Raw genomic sequence first — 18,380 nt, 5'->3', positions numbered from 1 at the left:
GCTCGATCCCAGGACCCTGAGATCATGACCTGAGCCCAACGTAGATGCTTAATGACTGAGCCATCCAGGCACCCCTTAATTTGTATTTTCTTAATGACTGATTATGTCAAGCATCTTTTCCTATGCTTATTTGCTATCCCTATATCTTATTTAGTAAAGTAGCTCTTCAAATCCTTAATACAGTTTAAATAGTTGTCTGTTACTGACTTAAAAGTGTTCTTTACAGTCTAGATAAAAGTCTTTGGTAGATCAGATAAATGTTTTATAAATATTCTCTCCTAGTCTGTGGCTTGCCTTTTTATAACAGTGTTTACTGAAGAGCAAAAGTTTGCAATTTTGATTGTCAAATTTATTGATTTTTTTAATGTTTCATATTTAAGAAAAATTTGTCAAATCTAAGATCACTAAAAATTTCCCCTCTTACAGAAAGTTCGTGCTTTTTACACAAACATTTACATCTACAATCCATTTCAAGTTAATTTCTGCAAATGGTACAAGGTAAGGGTCAAGTTCACTATTTTTTATATGGCTACACAATTGTAATAGCATATTTGTTGAAAAGAGATCCTTTCTATACTTAATTACCTTGACCTTTGTAGAAAATCAATTAATCATATAGGTATAGGTCTATTTCAAGACTCTCTATTCTGCTCTATTTTTTTTTTATTTTTATTTATTTACTTGACAGACAGATCACACGTAGGCAGAGAGGCAGGCAGAGAGAGGAGGGGGAAGCAGGCTCCCCGCTGAGCAGAGAGCCAGATGTGGGGCTCGATCCCAGGACCCTGGAATCATGACCTGAGCTGAAGGCAGAGGCTTTAACCCACTGAGCCACCCAGGTGCCCCTCTATTCTGCTCTATTGATCTATATGTCTATCTTGACATTACCACACAGTCTTGATTCCCAGAGCTTTATAGTAATTCTTGAAATCAGGTAATAAGCGGCCTCCAATTATGTTCTTCTTTGTTTTGGCTATCCTAGGCCCTCCGCACAACTATATAAATATTATATCCAGTTTGTTAATTTCTATAAAGAAGCCTGCTATGGGCGCACCTAGGTGGCTCAGTGGGTTAAAGGCTCTGCCTTCAGCTCAGGTCGTGATCCCAGGGTACTGGGATCGAGCACCGCATCGGGCTCTCTGCTCAGCAGGGAGCCTGCTTCCTCCTCTCTCTCTGCCTGCCTCTCTGCCTACTTGTGATCTCTGTCTGTCAAGTAAATAAATAAAATCTTTAAAAAAAAAAAAAGAAGAAGAAGAAGGCTGCTATGATTTTCTTTGGGATTGTGCTTAATCTATAGATCAATCTGAATAGAAATGGCATCTTATCAATATTGAGTCTTTTAATTCAAGAGCATGGTATTTCTCACCATTTACTGAAGTCTTACATAATTTTTCCCAATGATGTTCATAGTTTTAGCATACATGTCTTGTAATTGGTCAAAATTAAGTATATCATAATTTTGATCCTATTAAACAGATACTTCAATAAATTTTTTAATTTCTAATTTCCCATTGCTAATATGTAGAAGTAAAATTGATTTTTTTAATATCAAATTTCTGTCCTTCAACCTTGATAATATCATTACTAGTTCTAGCAGCTTTTTGTCAATTCCTTAGGATTTTATAGGTAGAAAATCATATCATCTGAGAATAAAGAGAGTTTTACTTCTTCCTTTTCAATCTGAATGCTTTTTTTCTATTCTTTACTGTACTGGCTATAAATAGCCAATACAGTGTTGAATAAAAGGGATGAGAAGGGACATTCTTACCTCATTCCCAATACTGGAGGAAAAGCATTTAGTCTTTTACCTTACGAAGAATGGTGTTAGTTTTAAGTATCTCCTAAGTGTTCTTTTGCCAGCCTGAGGAAATAATCTTTTATTCCTAGTTTGCTGTGAGTTTTTATTATGAATGGTTGTGGACTTTTGTCAATTGTATTTTCTGCATCTATTAAAATGATGACATTGACTGAAATATGGTGTTTATTAATCTGTTCATACAGTGAATTTCATCAAATTGCTTTTCAAATATTAAACCAACTTTGCATTCCTGTGATAAAACCCATTTGCTCATGTTGTGTTACCCTTTTAATATAATAGGTTATTGGATTCTATCTGCTAATATTTTGTTAAGGACTTTTTCAACTATGCTTGTGAGGAGTACTGGTCTATAGCTTTCTTCTCTTATACTGTCTTTTCCTAGTTTTGATATTAAGGCAATGCTGCCTTCATAGGATAAGTTGAAAAAGAGTTCTTGTATTGTTATATAGGAAAGTTGTTAAGAGATTAAATTATAACAATTCTTATTAAGAAAAAAAAAGATTTCTTCCTCTTGCATTTTCTGAAATCGTCTGCGTAGACTCAGGATTATTTCTTTCTTAAATGTTTAGTAGAATTTATGAGTAATGAGCCATCTACGCCTCCATACATTCTCAACATCTCCATTAACATGTCTGAAAAGAAATTAAAACTTAACATGGCCAAGCAGAACTCACAATTTTTACACCCAAACATGCTTGTCCCTAACTATTCCTCATTTTAATTAATGACATCATACTCACCTCTTTTGCTTAAACCAGAATTTAATCCTTGTTTCCCCCCTCTTTTACTCATCCTACTCCTCAAATCCATCTTCAAGTCCCATCAGCTCTACTTTCAAAATGTATCCCTACCTCTCTCCATCTTTACTGTCATGACCCAGTATATGTCTCCTAACTGGCCATGCCAACACATATTGCCCCCACTACATTCCATTCTCCTAATAGCAGCCAGAGTGATTTTGGCTAAATAACACCATGTCACTCCTGGGCTTAAAACTCCCATGTGGCCCTTAATCTCTTCTGCCTTTAGATATTAACTGTACACCAGAAAAACAACAAGCTGTGTTAATGTAGCCTGCCTATACGGACTGTGGGAACACTGTAAGAATTTCAGTAAAATCTTATCTGCCTAACTAGCTCCAGTGACCTAGGAATTACAAAATCACGAACATAGGCCTCCTGGGAAAAAACACAACTCTGCTGTGTTGAATCTCAAGGAGGTAGGTTTTTGTCTAGAAGCAAAGGCACCAAGGCATAAATAAGAATGCTGAAGTCCGTCTACGGCCATACCACCCTGAATGCGCCCGATCTCGTCTGATCTCGGAAGAATGCTGAAGTCCTAAGCTATCCTTCTATAACTTGACAATAACACCTTCACCTCCAAACTACTCTCATCTTGTCAGGCTTCCTGTCCAAAGCAAGAGTACATCTGATAATACCAGGAGAGGCTATGCTTGCTGGTCTTAAATACAAATGGGGTGGGGGCGCCTGGGTGGCTCAGTTGGTTAAGCAACTGCCTTCAGTTCGGGTCATGATCCTGGAGTCCCGATACCGAGTCCCGTACCGGGCTCCCTGCTCAGCAGAGGGTCTGCTCTCTCTCTCATTCTCTCCCTCTCTAATAAATAAATAAAATCTTTTAAAAATACAAATGAGGTGAAAAACAAAGAAAATAATTCAACCAATTTATTTATTCATATGTTTGGTTTTTTAGCCATCCCTTGCCACAGCCAAGGTAGGAAGGATGCTGGGCAACTTGGCCTTGCTCTCTTTGAATCAACCTCATCTACCTCTGCAGAGCACCGCAGGTGCTCTGCTATGTGCTCTCCATTCCTATTATTTCCAACAAGTCAACACCTTACACCTGCTCTGGTCAGCTCTAGACTCACCCAATTTGCTAATTACTCTTCTATTTCTTTCTATTCTACCCATTCTCACTCCTTAAGTCAAAGGAAACCACCATCTTTCTTGTTCCTTATGGATCATCTTCACTCTAATTCTGCCTCTTTACTCCTTCAAATGATCTCTAGGAATACTTCTTTAGTCTGACCAGGCCCTAATGCACTCTTCTTGTCTTCTTAGATCTCATTAACACTGTGCTAGATGTGTTCCAGAAAAGAGGAAGTGGCCTAAATCAATCTACGTTCCTAGGACCTGGAACCAACTGTTAGCTGTGCTTTTGGGAAATCAAGGGAGGATATAATCACAACTGGCAGCAACTGGGGATGGGCAGGGGGATCAGGACTAGGATAACTGACTCTTATAAAACACTCTGCACTTAACTTCACGGCATTAATCATAATTATCCTTAATCTGTGTGTGATTAATACCTGTCTCTTCCTACCTGCACTCCCCATCAGACTAAAAGCTCCATGAAGGCAAGAGCTATATCTCTTGATCATTATTAACATACCTACACCCTACAAATGCCCATTCTAAGTCAGTGACTCTAGCCCTATCAGATAAAAACAAATTTGTCTTGATAAAGCTCTGAAATAAGGTAGTATTTCTCCTATTTTTGTAAAAGATAATAATAAAAACTGATGTTGCTTGAACTGCTACCATGGGTCAGGCACAATTTTTACATGTATTCTCATTTAATCTTCATGACAAACCCATGAAGTAGGTACTATAATTATTCCCATTTTATAGATGAGGGCTTTGAGGCACAGAGGGGTTATATAATTCACCCACGGTTATACAGATGAGTGGCAGAAATGGGATTCAAACCCAAGGAGCCTAGCCTAAAAGCCCATTCTATTAATCCCTACAGTACCTACCTCTCACTGAAGGCAACACCATATTCCTCAATACCAGTGAACTGAGACAAATAAAATAAAAGATCTGAAGAAATGCTATAAAGAAGTACCCAGATTTGGACCCACAAGTTGCCAGTTCTACATGACAATTCAAAGAAACTGCTACTATGAATCATTCTAGTGCCTGACCTTTATTTAAAACAATAGTTAAAAACCACATTTTTCTTTTCAATTGACTAGACATATATGGAGCCTGAAACCCAGGATATTTTCCAGTTAAAAACATTTTCTTCTGCCACCAGATCTCTGTTTTATTAAAAGAGAGGGTCTATTTTTGTCTGCCAAGGGAAGCCCAATCACCAAAGTGGAACCTACAGAAAGAGGTACATGTTGCCCAGGTTTTCCCGTAGAGGAAGCAAGAACATGTGAAGACTGCCACCATGCCCATGCCTTTGTCTTTTCGGTTCTCCCATCATTAAATGTGGGAAAGTAATACATGTCAGAAGTTTGAATATACCCTGTAAGCTTTTCTTCTATCCTAAAAATTATCAGAAATCAATGCAATGCATAGGACAGGGAAGACAGATCACAGGGAGGGAGCAAGGAGAACAACTCAAATCATTAGATGTCTGCCCAGCAGATGCTTCTAAGTTCCATGCACTGCATGGCCTGCTTCTGAGGCAACCACAGGACCTGAGGAGTTCGTGACTGCTCCAGTTTATGATGTCTCACAGATGCACCATGGAATAAAAAGGCCCTGAGAGAAGGTTATTATTAGAAAAGGAAAATTTAACTCACCTTCCATTGCTCTTCTGGAAGCAGCTTCACGACCACCAGATCCCCATTCAAGGCTCTATTACGAGCAACAACCCCATCGATAAAAATGTCTCGATCACCATCCTAGGTTGGAGAGAGAAAATAGTCAGCTTACCAAGACCTGGAACCGAATATTACTTCTTTAGTTTAAAAACTGTAGACTCTACAATCTGTCCACGGGCTTAACAAGAACACTAAGAGGGAAATCAGTCTCTGGAACTAATAGAAACGGGGATGAACACATAAAAGCAGGTTAAAAGAATGTTAAAGAAATTTCAAAAACATAAGAGAAGATCTCCTACAGTCAAGCCAAAACCAAACAAAAATAAATAAAGCAAAAAACTGAGACTACATGCTTTCATAACTGAAATGAGAAAGGAGTAAGTTATCCTTCCTTGGTTTTTTGTTTTTTTTTTTTTTTTTAAAGATTTTATTTATTTATTTGACAGACAGAGATCACATGTAGGCAGAGGCCGGCAGAGAGAGAGAGAGAGAGAGAGGAGGAAGCAGGCTCTCCACTGAGCAGAGAGCCCGATGCGGGGCTCGATCCCAGGACCTTGAGATCATGACCTGAGCCGAAGGCAGAGGCTTTAACCCACTGAGCCACCCAGGTGCCCCTATCCTTCCTTGTTTTAAATAAAGCATGATGATACCTTTTTTACACTAACTGAATTTTTTTTAAGTATCAAAGAAGGGTAAAATTTAGAAGGTTTGCAAGAAAACAGAACAACAAAATATAATTCCCTAAGAAAACCAGCTGCAAGGACAGTAGCAAGAACCAACTCCAGGATTTGAGTTCTCCAAGGAAGAAACCAGCAAAATCATAATCCTCCCACTGAGAAAATGACAGAGAAAGCAAATTGCAGTTACTTTTATAGAGATCTAAGTAGAAGGCAAAGAAGAAAAGGAAAAGGACATGAGATTCATGAAGCATTCTCACGCTCCTTCACTCTCTGACTGAGGAGCAGGGTGAACTCCCCACCATGAACACAAGGCATGGACACCTTTGTCCTCAATCACATGCTTACAAATAACCCAGGTTAGGGACAGTGTGGTCTCAGGATCCTTGGAGTCACAGAAAGACCAGGGGCGCCTGAATGAAGCAGAGCTCCCAGGCATCAGAGCAGGGAAGCCGGCTGCAATCACCAAGCCCAGTAGTGGGCTCTCAGCTTGGTGTTGCCATAAACCCCGAACCGCAGCACAGTTGGGTGACCCCTCCTGAAGCAGGGGACCAGCAAGTGACAGAACCAGCAGGAGATTCCCCTTCCACCCCCAGGTGGAGCAGCATGTTTGTGAGATGCAGCAGTCTGCAGGGTTTGGAGACTCTAAGGGGGGGTCATGTGCCAGAGGTAGAAAAGCTCAGTCACAGGCTGGGTGAGCAGAGGGTACCGACAGAGACCCGGGAGTGACTGACTGCTTTTCCCTGTGGGCACTGTGAGGAGGGGGGCCCCCAAGCTTTTGGCTCCAGGAGATTGGGACGCTGCCATTTTCATTCTCATCCTCTAAAGCTAGGTGGAAACCCTTCAGGGAACAAAGCCACCATAGGGCAATCTGGAGCAGATTAACCTGCCTCCCCTGGCAAGGCTGGTGCAATTCTGCCCGGGTAAGGACACCTGAAAATCAGCATAACAGGCCCCTCCCCCAGAAGACCAGCAAGAACACCAACTAAGGCCAAGTTTACCTATCACAGAAAACTGCAAAACTCCAATGCTCCAATGGGGAAAATAGTATACAGAATTCATGCTTTTTTCCTCAAGACTCTTTAGTCTTTCAATTTTAAATTTTTTCTCTTTCTTTTTTTCTTTTTTTTTTTTTAAAGATTTTATTTATTTATTTGACAGAGAGAAATCACAAGTAAGCAGAGAGGCAGGCAGAGAGAGAGGAGGAAGCAGGCTCCTTGCTGAGCAGAGAGCCCGATGTGGGGCTCGAACCCAGGACCTGGGATCATGACCTGAGCCGAAGGCAGCGGCTTTAACCCACTGAGCCACCCAGGCGCCCCTCTTTCTTTTTTTTTAAAGACTTTATTTATTTGTCAGAACGAGAGAGAGAGAGAGAGAGAGAGAAAGCACAACTGGGGTATTGGGAGGCAGAGGGAGAAGCAGGCCCCCTGAGAAGTGTATTATTAGAAATAACTGGGGCTCTGAGCAAGGAACCCAAAGGAGGACTCCATCCCAGGACCGTGGGATCATGAGTCGAAGGCAGACACCCCACCAACTGAGTCACCCAGGTATCCTCTCTTTCCTTTTTCAGTGAATTTCTTATTTTGTCAACTTCTTTTTTATTTATTTTTATTTTTTTTTCTTATTAATACAGTATTTATTTGTCTTCCCTCTGTCAAACCCTGAGCCAACCACTTTCCCCAGGCTGCCTGGAGAGGTATAGGAAAAGGATTATACAGGGCAGACGAGACACGGGAGAAAGACCTATGGGAGGTGGAGACGGCTCCTTCACATGGAGAAGAGGATGAGAAAGGCCACCATCAGGCAAAAGAGCCCCATGGCCTCCGAGAGGGCAAAGCCCAGAATGGCGTAGGAGAAGAGCTGTTGCTTCAGAGAGGGATTCCTGGCATAACCAATGATGAGGCTCCCAAACACAGTCCCAATTCCAGCCCCAGAGCCAGCCACCCCTACTGTGGCAGCCCCAGCCCCAATGAACTTGGCTGCTGTATCGATGTCCCTTGAAATGGCACTGGTTTGGAGGCTTCGGCTAGGAATAAGTGAGGTCAGGGGACGTGGGGCTGACAAGATGCTGAGGCCCTTATAAGGTGCCTCATCTGTCAGTGTCTTGGGTGGTTTTAGCACCACTGCAGACAGTGATCGGCTCAACAGCTGAGAGGTGCTCCTGACCAAGAACGGGGTGGAGACGAACTTTGCACAGGCGTACATTTTCAGGGAATGAGGGGCTGCGGCAGGAGAGCTGCTCCCAGGGCCGAGGAGACAGAGAGGGCCTGTCAACTTCTTTTTTAAAATGGTTTTTAATTTTCATTTTTACAGTTAAATTCTATCTTTTAATTTTAGTTTTGTGTGTGTGTGTGTGTGTGTGTGTATTTCATTTAGGGATACAGTTTCTTCTAATAAACAGACCAAAATACACCCAGTGTATGGCTCTATTCTTTTCACCTGTCTGATCATATTCTTTTTTGTTATTATTGTTAAAGTCTTTCATTTCCATCTTTACAGTTACATTCTATCCTCTCAATGTATTTAATTTTTGTATGTATGTAAGTTTTTCTTTCTTTACAGTTTCAAGATGTAGTTTCTTCTAACAAACCAACCAAAATACACTCAGGATTTACAGTATTGCTTTGTTCTGTTCACCTGTCTGTTTATATTCCTTTTGTGTGGGGGGGTGGAATCTTTTAATGTTCATTTTTACAATTACATTCTATCCTTTCATTGTATTTAATTTTATTTTTGTACATATTTAAGTTTTTCTTTCTTTACAACTTTGGCATTTAGTTTTCTAACAAACAGACCAAAATACATACAGGATCCAATGTATTGCTCTGTTTTGTCCACCTGCCTGATTATATTCTCTTTCTTTTTTTTTTTTTTCCCAGTTCTGGGTCCCCTCTGATTTGTTTAGTGTCAATTTCTCTGGGGTCATTGTTGCCATTTTAGTATTTTGTTCTCTTATTCATCTATTCTTCTCTGGACAGAATGACAAGATGGAAAAATTCACCATGTTGGAACTAGAGTTCAGAATAACAATTAAAAAGATACCAGCTGGGCTTGAAAAAAGCATAGAAGACACTAGAGGATCCCTTTCTGGAGAAATAAAAGAACTAAAATCTAATCAAGTCAAAATTTAAAAGGCTATTAATGAGGTGTAATAAAAAATGGAGGCTCTAACTGCTAGGATAAATGAGACAGAAGAGAGAATTAGTGATATAGAAGACCAAACAATGGAGAATAAAGAAGCTGAGAAAAAGAGAGATGAATAACTACTGGATCATAAGGGGAGAATTTAAGAGATAAGTGATACCATAAGACAAAACAATATTAGAATAATTGGGATCCCAAATAAGAAGAGAGAGGGGGCAGAAGGTATACTGGAGCAAATTATAGCAGAGAACTTCACTATCTGGGGAAGGAAACAGGCATCAAAATCCAAGAGGCACAGAAAACTCCCCTCAAAATCAATAAAAATAGGTCAACACCCAATATATAGTAGTGAAACTTACAAATCTCAGAGACAAAAAAAAAAAAAATCCTGAAAGCATCTCGGGTAGAAGAGATCTATAAGCTGCAAGGGTAGAAACATTAGACTGGCAGCAGACCTATCCACAGAGACCTGGCAGGCCAGAAAAGACTGGCATGATATATTCAGGGTGCTAAATGAGAAAAATATGCAGTCAAGGATACTTTATCCAGCTAGGATGTCATTCAAAATAGAAGGAGTGATAAAAAAGCTTCCAGGACAAACAAAAACTAAAAGAATTTGTGATCGCCAAACCAGCCTGGCAAGAAATATTAAAAGGGTCCTCTAAAAGAAGAGAGAGCCCACGAGTAACACAGACCAGAAAGGAACAGAGAGGATATACAGTAACAGTCACCTTATAGGCAATAGAATGGCACTAAATTCATATATCTTTTAGTAGTTATCCTAAATGTAAATGGGCTAAATGCCCTAATCAAAAGACACAGGGTTTCAAATTGGATAAAAAAGCTGACCCATTGATATGATGGGTGGAAAACAATTGATCATGCTAATGGACATCAAAAGAAAGCTGGTATGGCAATCCTTATATCAGTTAAATTAGATTTTAAACAAAAGACCATAACAAGGGATGAGGAAGGACACTATATCAAAATTAAAGGGTCTACCCACCAAGAAGATCTAATAACTGTAAATATTTATGTCCCTAATGTGCGAGCAGCCAATTAATAGCAAAATCAAAGAAACACATTGATAATAATACAGTAATAGTAGGGGACTTTAACACCCCCCTACCGCAATGGACAGATCATCTAAGCAGAAGATCAGCAAGGAAATAACGGCTTTGAATGACACACTGGACCAGATGGACTTCACAGATATATTCAGAACATTCCATCCCAAAGCAAAAGTATACACATTCTTCTCGAGTGCCCATGGAAATGTTCATTTTTCTTGAAGGAAGTAATAGCAAACAGGCGTAGAAAACCACCACTCAAAATTTTGTAGGTAGAGACACTTGGTATAGATAAGATTAAGTACTTACCAGACTACAGTTGACTACTGTAACAGTTCAGTTAAAGTTAAAATTAGCATCCCAAATTCACCAAACCTGCCTGGCCAACACCAAAAATGGGACTTTAGACACTCAGCATTTTTTATAGTTTCCAATTACAAACCATGAAAGAGGTTTTAGAACAGTTTTTCTGTTCAGTTTCCAACCTAACCATGGGCAGACAGCTGTGGCCTACACACATTGCCAAACCTGCCCCACCCTAGTCCCTGAGGGACCACTACCATGTTAGCCACAAAGACAGAATCACTGCAGTTGGCCTCATGTTGAGCTTCTCGGAGGAATAAGGAAGAGGCAACCACCAAACAGAACATGTACAACTGCAGGGTGGCACGTCGTCATCAATTGCTACCTTCTGCAATTTATGTACCAAATGGGGCTCTCCAACTTCCCCGGAACGAAGAGAGAGCTGTTTGGAGGTCATCCCAACCCATGATCATGTAGTCAAAACACATGAAATAAAATGCCTCTCTCATAAACAGGTACACCACCCCCAGAGAGCTCAGAGATTTAAGATGATAAGGTACTAGTATTGCCACATTCCCATCCAAAGAAATCCAGAAGAGCAGGACCGAGCTGAACCTCAGACAATACACCAATCTCCAGGTATTACGTCACTGCTCAGCTCTTAGTGGATTCACTCAGAAGCCCATACCTATTGCAGAATCTCTTAAAGACCATAAACTTGGGAACAACTCAATATTAAAAGTTCAATTCATCACACTTAATTACTTTTAAAGGCTAAAGAGTTCAGCTCTTTATTTGAATGTCAAAGACTAGCTCTACTAGAAAAAAAGAAAAATGGATAATGAACCATCCTAGAGGAAACATAATGGGATCTGGGGGTAATCAACTAAATACTTAGGAAGTTTCCAAGCAGGGAGGACAAACCAAGAGCATTCTCTATCGATGGAATGGCTCCCTTTGGGCAAAATACATTCCACAGATGTTCAAAGGGTGCCTCCCAGACAAGATGCACAAAAAAACTTATAAAACTTCTTGCATCAACATAATTCAGAATGGAACCTGTGCTTTTTGTAAAAGTCAGCAAGAACCTAAATAAACAAATCTAGTCTATTTTTGTCTCTCCAAAAACTTTATAATTTTAAATTAGAATTCAGAATTTTAAAGTTGTAAGGAACATTAGACAATTTAATCCATTGCTAGTTTTATAAATAAGTAAACTTTTCAATTTCCTATTGTCAGAGCAAAGGCTACATCTTCTTTTCTAACAACTCCTGTCTTTACTCTCCCTGCTTAAGCAGGGGACAGGTAACATTCAGGCCCTGGTTCTGCTATTCTACTCCTAATCCACCAGTGAACATTCTTCCAGTTCCTACCAGTTCACACTTGACATAGACATGAGCTACATATACCCATAAATCCAGACTAGTGGTGGTTGTGGGATTTACCTACATATAATTTATTGCCTCTACTATCTCCTCCCTCAATGCTTTCTAGAATGCCTCTAAACAATGAAACTCACCAAAACCCCCACAAAACTAGAATGTAGGATTGTTCCAGTATCTACAACCAAAACTCACAACTGGGCCTTGATAGAGCTTTTATAGTCAGTTCTTAGTTACTTAGAGGTGAACCTTTTAACATTTCTTCTCCCTCTGAGACAACATTACTACTTCATTAGTGGCCAAGTACGAGAATAAGGGGCATAAAAATAAGCCAATCCTAATAACACAACTGTCTAAAAGCTTCTTAATAGGACATTCCAGGAATATAATTTCAAGTAAGAGAACAACTTGGGCTTTTGAAACATTAGTAACTTATGCTTCTTAACTTCTTTTAACAAGCCAAATTAAACTTGTGGCAACAAATCATTTGCACCTACAAATCAGATGAATTTAAATTATAGGCACCTAACTAGGCCCTGCGATTTAGAGGATCTCTTCCCTGGCCCTTCTACAGTCACACTTCTCCCCAAAAGTGAAGAGATATGAGGGCCAAATGGATGTGCATCCTGGGGTAATCAGTCCCAGCCCACTTCCAAGGCATACATAAGCATCTTCCCCAGGTCTGTCTGCCTGGAGACAGACCACAGTCATTGGTGGCACCTATGGCATCCAGTGGACTTAACAGGTGGTTAAAGGGCAGGTATTTCTAAGGCATGTGGACAGAACTTAGACATGTGGGATAAGATGCTCAAACAGATGCATGCAAGGGCCCTTAATGAATGGGCGGGGGGAGGCAATGGAGACAGCAAAGAGGGGACAAGGAGCTAGGACTTGGAAGGGAAGAGGGGCAGGCCAGAGGCAGACCCTCTCCATCTGGCCACACTTTAGGATGGAGCTCCAAGGAGTGTGAGAACTCTACATTTGAACCCAGGTACACAGAGGTATTTAACAAGAAATATATTTTATTTGTCATGAATGTATTTTACCTAACAGTTTGTTAGTTTGATATATATAACTTCTAAATTTATTTATTTATTTATTTATTTATATTTTTTAATCAAAGAGAAAGAGTGAGCACAAGCAGGGGGAGTGGGAGGCAGAGGGAGAAGCAGGTTCCCCACTGAGCAAAGACTCCCACGCAGGACTCAATCCCAGGACCCTGGGATCATGAACTGAGCTGAAGGCAGCCACCCAACTGGCTGAGCCACCCAAGCATCCCTAACATCTAAATATTTAATATAAGATATGTGTGCCTCCTTTTGTACTCTTGTCCTAGGTCCCACACTTGTCAGGAACCAGCCTACCACGGATCTAACGTAGGGAAGTTCAATACCGTGTACTCAGGGAAGAAAACAAGCAAGCAGTCAGATTTTCAAAATGCTCTATGTAGTTCCCCTTAACATTCCAGTCAATGACAGCAAACTTCAGTGCACACAGGAGATGGGAGGCTTGTAATCTGCTCAGCTCCCAGCTGTCTCTCAGGATGAACTCCTTACTCCACTGACCATGATTTTCATGCTTAGTAACTCATGTTCTTCATACTTCAGGACCCTATTATAATTGAGCTCCCTCAACTGGTATGCCAATGAAGAAAGATTTATTCTTTCTAAAGTAGAGAAAATGCTAGTTATGTGGGACTTACTAAGAGATTATCTGTCTCTAACATGGCATATTCCTAAGAGATTTTCATGGGTAATTTTTACGATTACTGAATATGATTTTTACCTTACAAGCAAAGTCGGGAATCAAACACCATGTCAACTGTGCTTCCGTGGGAGGACAAACCTGCCCCTGCAGTTAAGTCACTGTCTCAAAGCTGACCCTCAGCTGTCAGAATACACAGCATGGTCTGTCACAGAAGCAGAACAGGGTTCAGAGAGTACACGGTGACATGTCAGTGATACTTTTTTATCTAATCCACTGGATAAGATGGAACCTGAGATACGAATGTGGATCCTTGACTTCTGTAGGGCAAGGGGGAAAAAAGAACTAAACTGAGCTTGAGAACAGGCCTTAAGGTTACTGGAAACCACCACCACTGGGGAAGCACATGACTAAACTTGTATTGTCACTCAACTCGTTATTGAACATCATGAAGTATGTTAACTGAAATACATATACATATTCCATTTCCTCATCTATAAGCTCAAGTTTACTCCTATGCTCTACTCCACTGCTAAAACATCTATAATTCTACAGCTATCTTATTTACAGCAGCCTGGAAAAGTCATGTCGGGAATTTGAGAACATTGCTATCCTAGCTTTGCAAAATCCAGCCTTATCCTGAGACCTCCTGTGAACTATATGTCAGAGCAAAGAGCAGTGGTAAAATGAGTCATGAACGGAAGAAAGGATATAAAGACCCAACGGTGAAGAGCCTTGGACCAAGTCCTATCACCTGCAGAAAAAGTGAAGTGAGAAACTCTGACCAAAAGAAAAAAGCATTACACTTTTTTTTTTTTTTGACAAATTTGCAGATTAGCTCATGCAGTAGATCGAAAGTAGATAGCATATTTGTTTGGGAAAGATTAAAATTAAATCAGTGGGAAAACTCATAAATCCCTTTAAGCTATAAACCAAGGGTGTCCAGCTACAAACACTGGTGGGTGTCTGTACCGGGTCAGCTGCTCGCCGCAGCCCTAGTAACAAACGCCATCCCCGCCACTCGCACTGTGAGTTTACTACTGGCAGAGGGTTTGTTAACCAAAGGCAAATTGTGCTTATTTAAATTTGAAACAAATCCTTGCCCATCCTGATTTTGTTTTACTACTCTGCTTTTTAGTTAGAATATATGATTTCAGTTTCGGAGCACACTTAAAAAATTAAATGTGACATTAAGTTTATTATGAAGTCATTGAACTTACCGGGGAAGGAATGAAGGCTTCATGAAACTTCTTTGGATTAATTCTCAATACACCCTTTAAAATAAAAAAATGAAATCTGTGAAAATTTAACTAGTTATCCACTTAGAAGATTACCATACATGTTATTCTTCAATAAAAAGTTTCTGAATTAATTAAACAGCTCAATCTACAAAACAACTTAGGCATAGGAGAACTACTCATTAAATGCATGAAATGTGGGGCGCCTGGGTGGCTCAGCGGGTTAAGCCGCTGCCTTTGGCTCAGGTCATGATCTCAGGGTCCTGGGATCGAGCCCCGCATCGGGCTCTCTGCTCAGCAGAGAACCTGCTTCCTCCTCCCTCTCTGCCTGCTTGTGATCTCTCTCTGTCAAATAAATAAGTAAAAAATCTTAAAAAAAAAAAAATTATAAAAAAAAATAAATGCATGAAATGTGATTTCTACTGATGTCTGTAACACAGGGTTCCATCAAAAACTGAAAGGCCACACTGGCACCTGGCTGTGAAGAGGCAGAGGTGAGAAGGAGGAGAGCTTGGCCTGGAGTGGGAAAGCGGCAGCTACTGGGATTTTTTTTGTGCCCCCATATGCTAGGCTTCACACTGCAACCTTTACTTTAAGAACAAGATTATATGGGGATTACATCTCACTACATAATGGCCTTTTTTATTCACTGAGACCTTTCCACGCTTGCTTGTTTCCGTGACAATTTTCGAAAGGATACAGGTTGATTTCCAACCTGGATACTTAACCTTGAGAGACCAGATGCATATTTTTTACTCTGGCCCTTCTACAGAGCTGAATGAGTCAATAATTCAAAATCGTCCAGAACTAGCTCTTAATGTAAATGGGAATCCTGGCTCCGACAGGCAGGCCACCCAGTCTGCCTTCACCTTCATGTTATTCCAGCACCAAGTCAGGGTCTGCTTCTATTTACGCACAGAGGTGCAGATGGGGGCCGTCTTCAATAGCAGTATTTTAGGCTCTTGCAGGAAGCTGTAAGCCTCCCAAGGTTCCAGCTGCATTTGAAGGCCACTGGAACACATGGAGAGAGGCAGTTGTTTTCCTAAGAGCCAGCCTCAAAGGGTGTCTTGAGAAAGTGTTTCAAATAACATTTACCCCCTAAAATGCTGGAAGACTCAAAGAGACATTAATTAGCAAAACAGGTGAGGGAATAAAATAAAGGAGAAAATATTCTCCCCTTCACTGGTGCACCATGTGTGTTTACATTATGAATTTCCACACAACAGTTTATGCTATTGTTAACATCCCATGTAGACTTAATTCAAGATTTATTGACTACTATACTCAAGACACTGAGACAATATGGAGAGAGAGTGGTGATCAAGCTCAGTCCTTGTTTATGAGGTAAAATATGAAGGATGCCATAAATGAGGATACAGCTGACTTGCAGCTGGGGCCACTGGGAAAGCCTCCATGGACAGTGTCTGACTTGGTCCTTGATGGAGGAGAAAAACTTGCCAATAAATCAGAAGGGAAACAGAGGCAAAGACCATGTGAGCAAGAGTGCTTAAGAGGGCAAACACTCGTCTCCCATCATGCTGTCACTCTGCTTAGGGTAAGAGAAAGAGGGGGTGGGAAACAAGGCAGGCAAAGCTCTCTGAGGCCACCCTTTTTTATGAATGTCACAGCAATTTCACAACTAAAACAGCTGGTTTTGCTGTTGTTGTTGTTGTTGTTTTTGGAGGAAGACAAAACGCTTATTACATTTATCCAAATCTCCTAAAGATTCGCATGGCAGGCACTATGCCTCCTGATGGGGACACAATGGAGAGGAGTAACAGCCTGCCCTCACAGAGCATGTGTCCGGTGAGCAGAAGACACTCCAAATAAATCAAGCCCATTCGCTCAAGTTAAATTTTTTAAAAATTCATTTTCTGATTCTCGGCACTGCTTTCCGACCTAAGGTTTGTTTTGTTTTTTCTCCCTCAACTGCTATTTTTCTATCATCCTTTCCAGCTCAGGGAATGGTTACTACCTAAGGAAGTAAAGAGAGGCAAGAATGCCTTCTGCTGTCAGAGGGCTTTTAAGCACAAAGCACATGGAGAGGCTAACACTGGGATCAAAGGAGAGAGGTTGCTCAGGGCTCTGTCTAGGCTCTATTTAAAAGAACGGATATTAAAAGGACCTTCAAGATTCTGTTCTTGACTGTCTATCCCAAAGACCCTGATATATAAAAGCATACAGGGGAAGACAGAAGCCTTGTTCAAGAAAAACATTTGCAGGTTGAGTGGAGCATACTCTTAAGAAACCGACCTCAGGAACAGATTCCCTTGGGAGTGTAAATCATACTGAGGAAAAAGAAACTTCTACCAGAATTTCACAGCAGACCAGAGTCCACCCCACAGCCTAATGAAGGTAGCTGTCAGTAAACCATGTCAAGAAACGGTCTTTTAACTAAAAGAGACTTCCAGCAAGGTTTTGTCTTACTCACCTTCCAAAGTCCAGGACTTCCATTTCTACATTTTTATAACTATCACCTAATCTACTCCAATCCCTCTTCACTCATCTTCCTCCTCAACCCCTTCCTGCCCTGGGACTTGATCAGTGGGGCTCCTACGGGCTCCACCTCCTCTCTGAATGCTCCTCTGCTCCTTGACTTAAGGAAACCTGGCTGTCCCCTTGATGTGATCACTACCCTTGAAGTGCTCTCAAAAGGAGTCTATCTCTCCTGTGCCATGTGTCTCAGGGACTGGAAGAAGAAGGTTCTCTCCTGCTTCCCCACTCTAGCTTTAAAATTATTTTTTTCTCTCCATTCTTGATCAAAATCCAGATCCTCTGAAGATCGTATCATTAGCTCCTGCCTCGTCCTCAGTGCTACCAACTTCAAACCTTTTGATAGTATCCCTGATTCAGTAATGCTTCGACTTGTAGCTCACTGTCTTCCTCTGCACCACCATTCCTATAAACAGAACTTTGTATCCATGTGGTTGATGAGACAACCCTAGCCAGTCACTCTAGCCACCTTTTTTTCTCCACCCACCCTAACCACTCTCCCCCATGTTCATTGCTGTCTCTTGGCACCACTGCTAATGATACCAACTCCAGACATGAAAACTCAAATATCACACTTTCTAATCACAATCTTCTAACCTTCTATTTCACTTAAGGTAAAAAACCCACTTCAATAATTCTTTGTCTTCACTAAGACTTCCAATCCATGGAGCTGACCGCATTTTGTCCCCACACTATGTCTAGTGTGGCCACCTAGTTGCCATAACCTAGTTGCCATAACCTTGCCACCTAGTTGCCATGACCTGCTACTACCTCTTGCCCTTGCAAACTCTGAGTCCTGGGTCCACTCTCACTCTTCTATTCAACTAGCAGGCCCTCTCAGTTAACCCCAACTATCTGCCTTCTCCATGCCTATACCCAAGGAACTGAACGTTACTGTAGGAAAATACCACTCAAACAGGCTAATTAGCCTAACTTGGCAATCACAAACATGTTTTATTTGGCTTATAGGATGTTT

At 40.8% G+C, this 18,380-nt stretch overlaps 2 protein-coding genes across 4 annotated transcripts in view; both read right to left on the bottom strand.

The window, feature by feature from the left end:
• Positions 1-18,380, bottom strand: part of DIS3L2 (DIS3 like 3'-5' exoribonuclease 2) — a 355,877-nt gene that overhangs the window by 274,069 nt on the left and 63,428 nt on the right. For all 3 annotated transcript variants that reach the window (XM_047721343.1, XM_047721346.1, XM_047721345.1), the window contains exons 4-5: positions 14,894-14,947; positions 5,373-5,474 (exon numbers count right to left, since the gene is read on the bottom strand). In XM_047721343.1, the coding sequence (XP_047577299.1) occupies positions 5,373-5,474; positions 14,894-14,947 (156 nt within the window). The remainder of the gene's footprint in view (positions 1-5,372; positions 5,475-14,893; positions 14,948-18,380) is intronic.
• LOC125095210 (ATP synthase F(0) complex subunit C2, mitochondrial-like) lies at positions 7,682-8,335 on the bottom strand. The gene has a single exon (XM_047721348.1). It carries the CDS (start codon positions 8,273-8,275, stop codon positions 7,838-7,840), a length of 438 nt encoding a protein of 145 aa, XP_047577304.1. The 5' UTR covers positions 8,276-8,335; the 3' UTR covers positions 7,682-7,837.

This window comes from Lutra lutra, chromosome 3 (assembly GCF_902655055.1).
Source record: "Lutra lutra chromosome 3, mLutLut1.2, whole genome shotgun sequence".
NCBI classification, from domain to species: Eukaryota; Metazoa; Chordata; class Mammalia; order Carnivora; family Mustelidae; genus Lutra; species Lutra lutra.
Note: the sequence above shows the minus strand (reverse complement) of the source record. Positions and strands in the feature narration are given on the sequence as shown.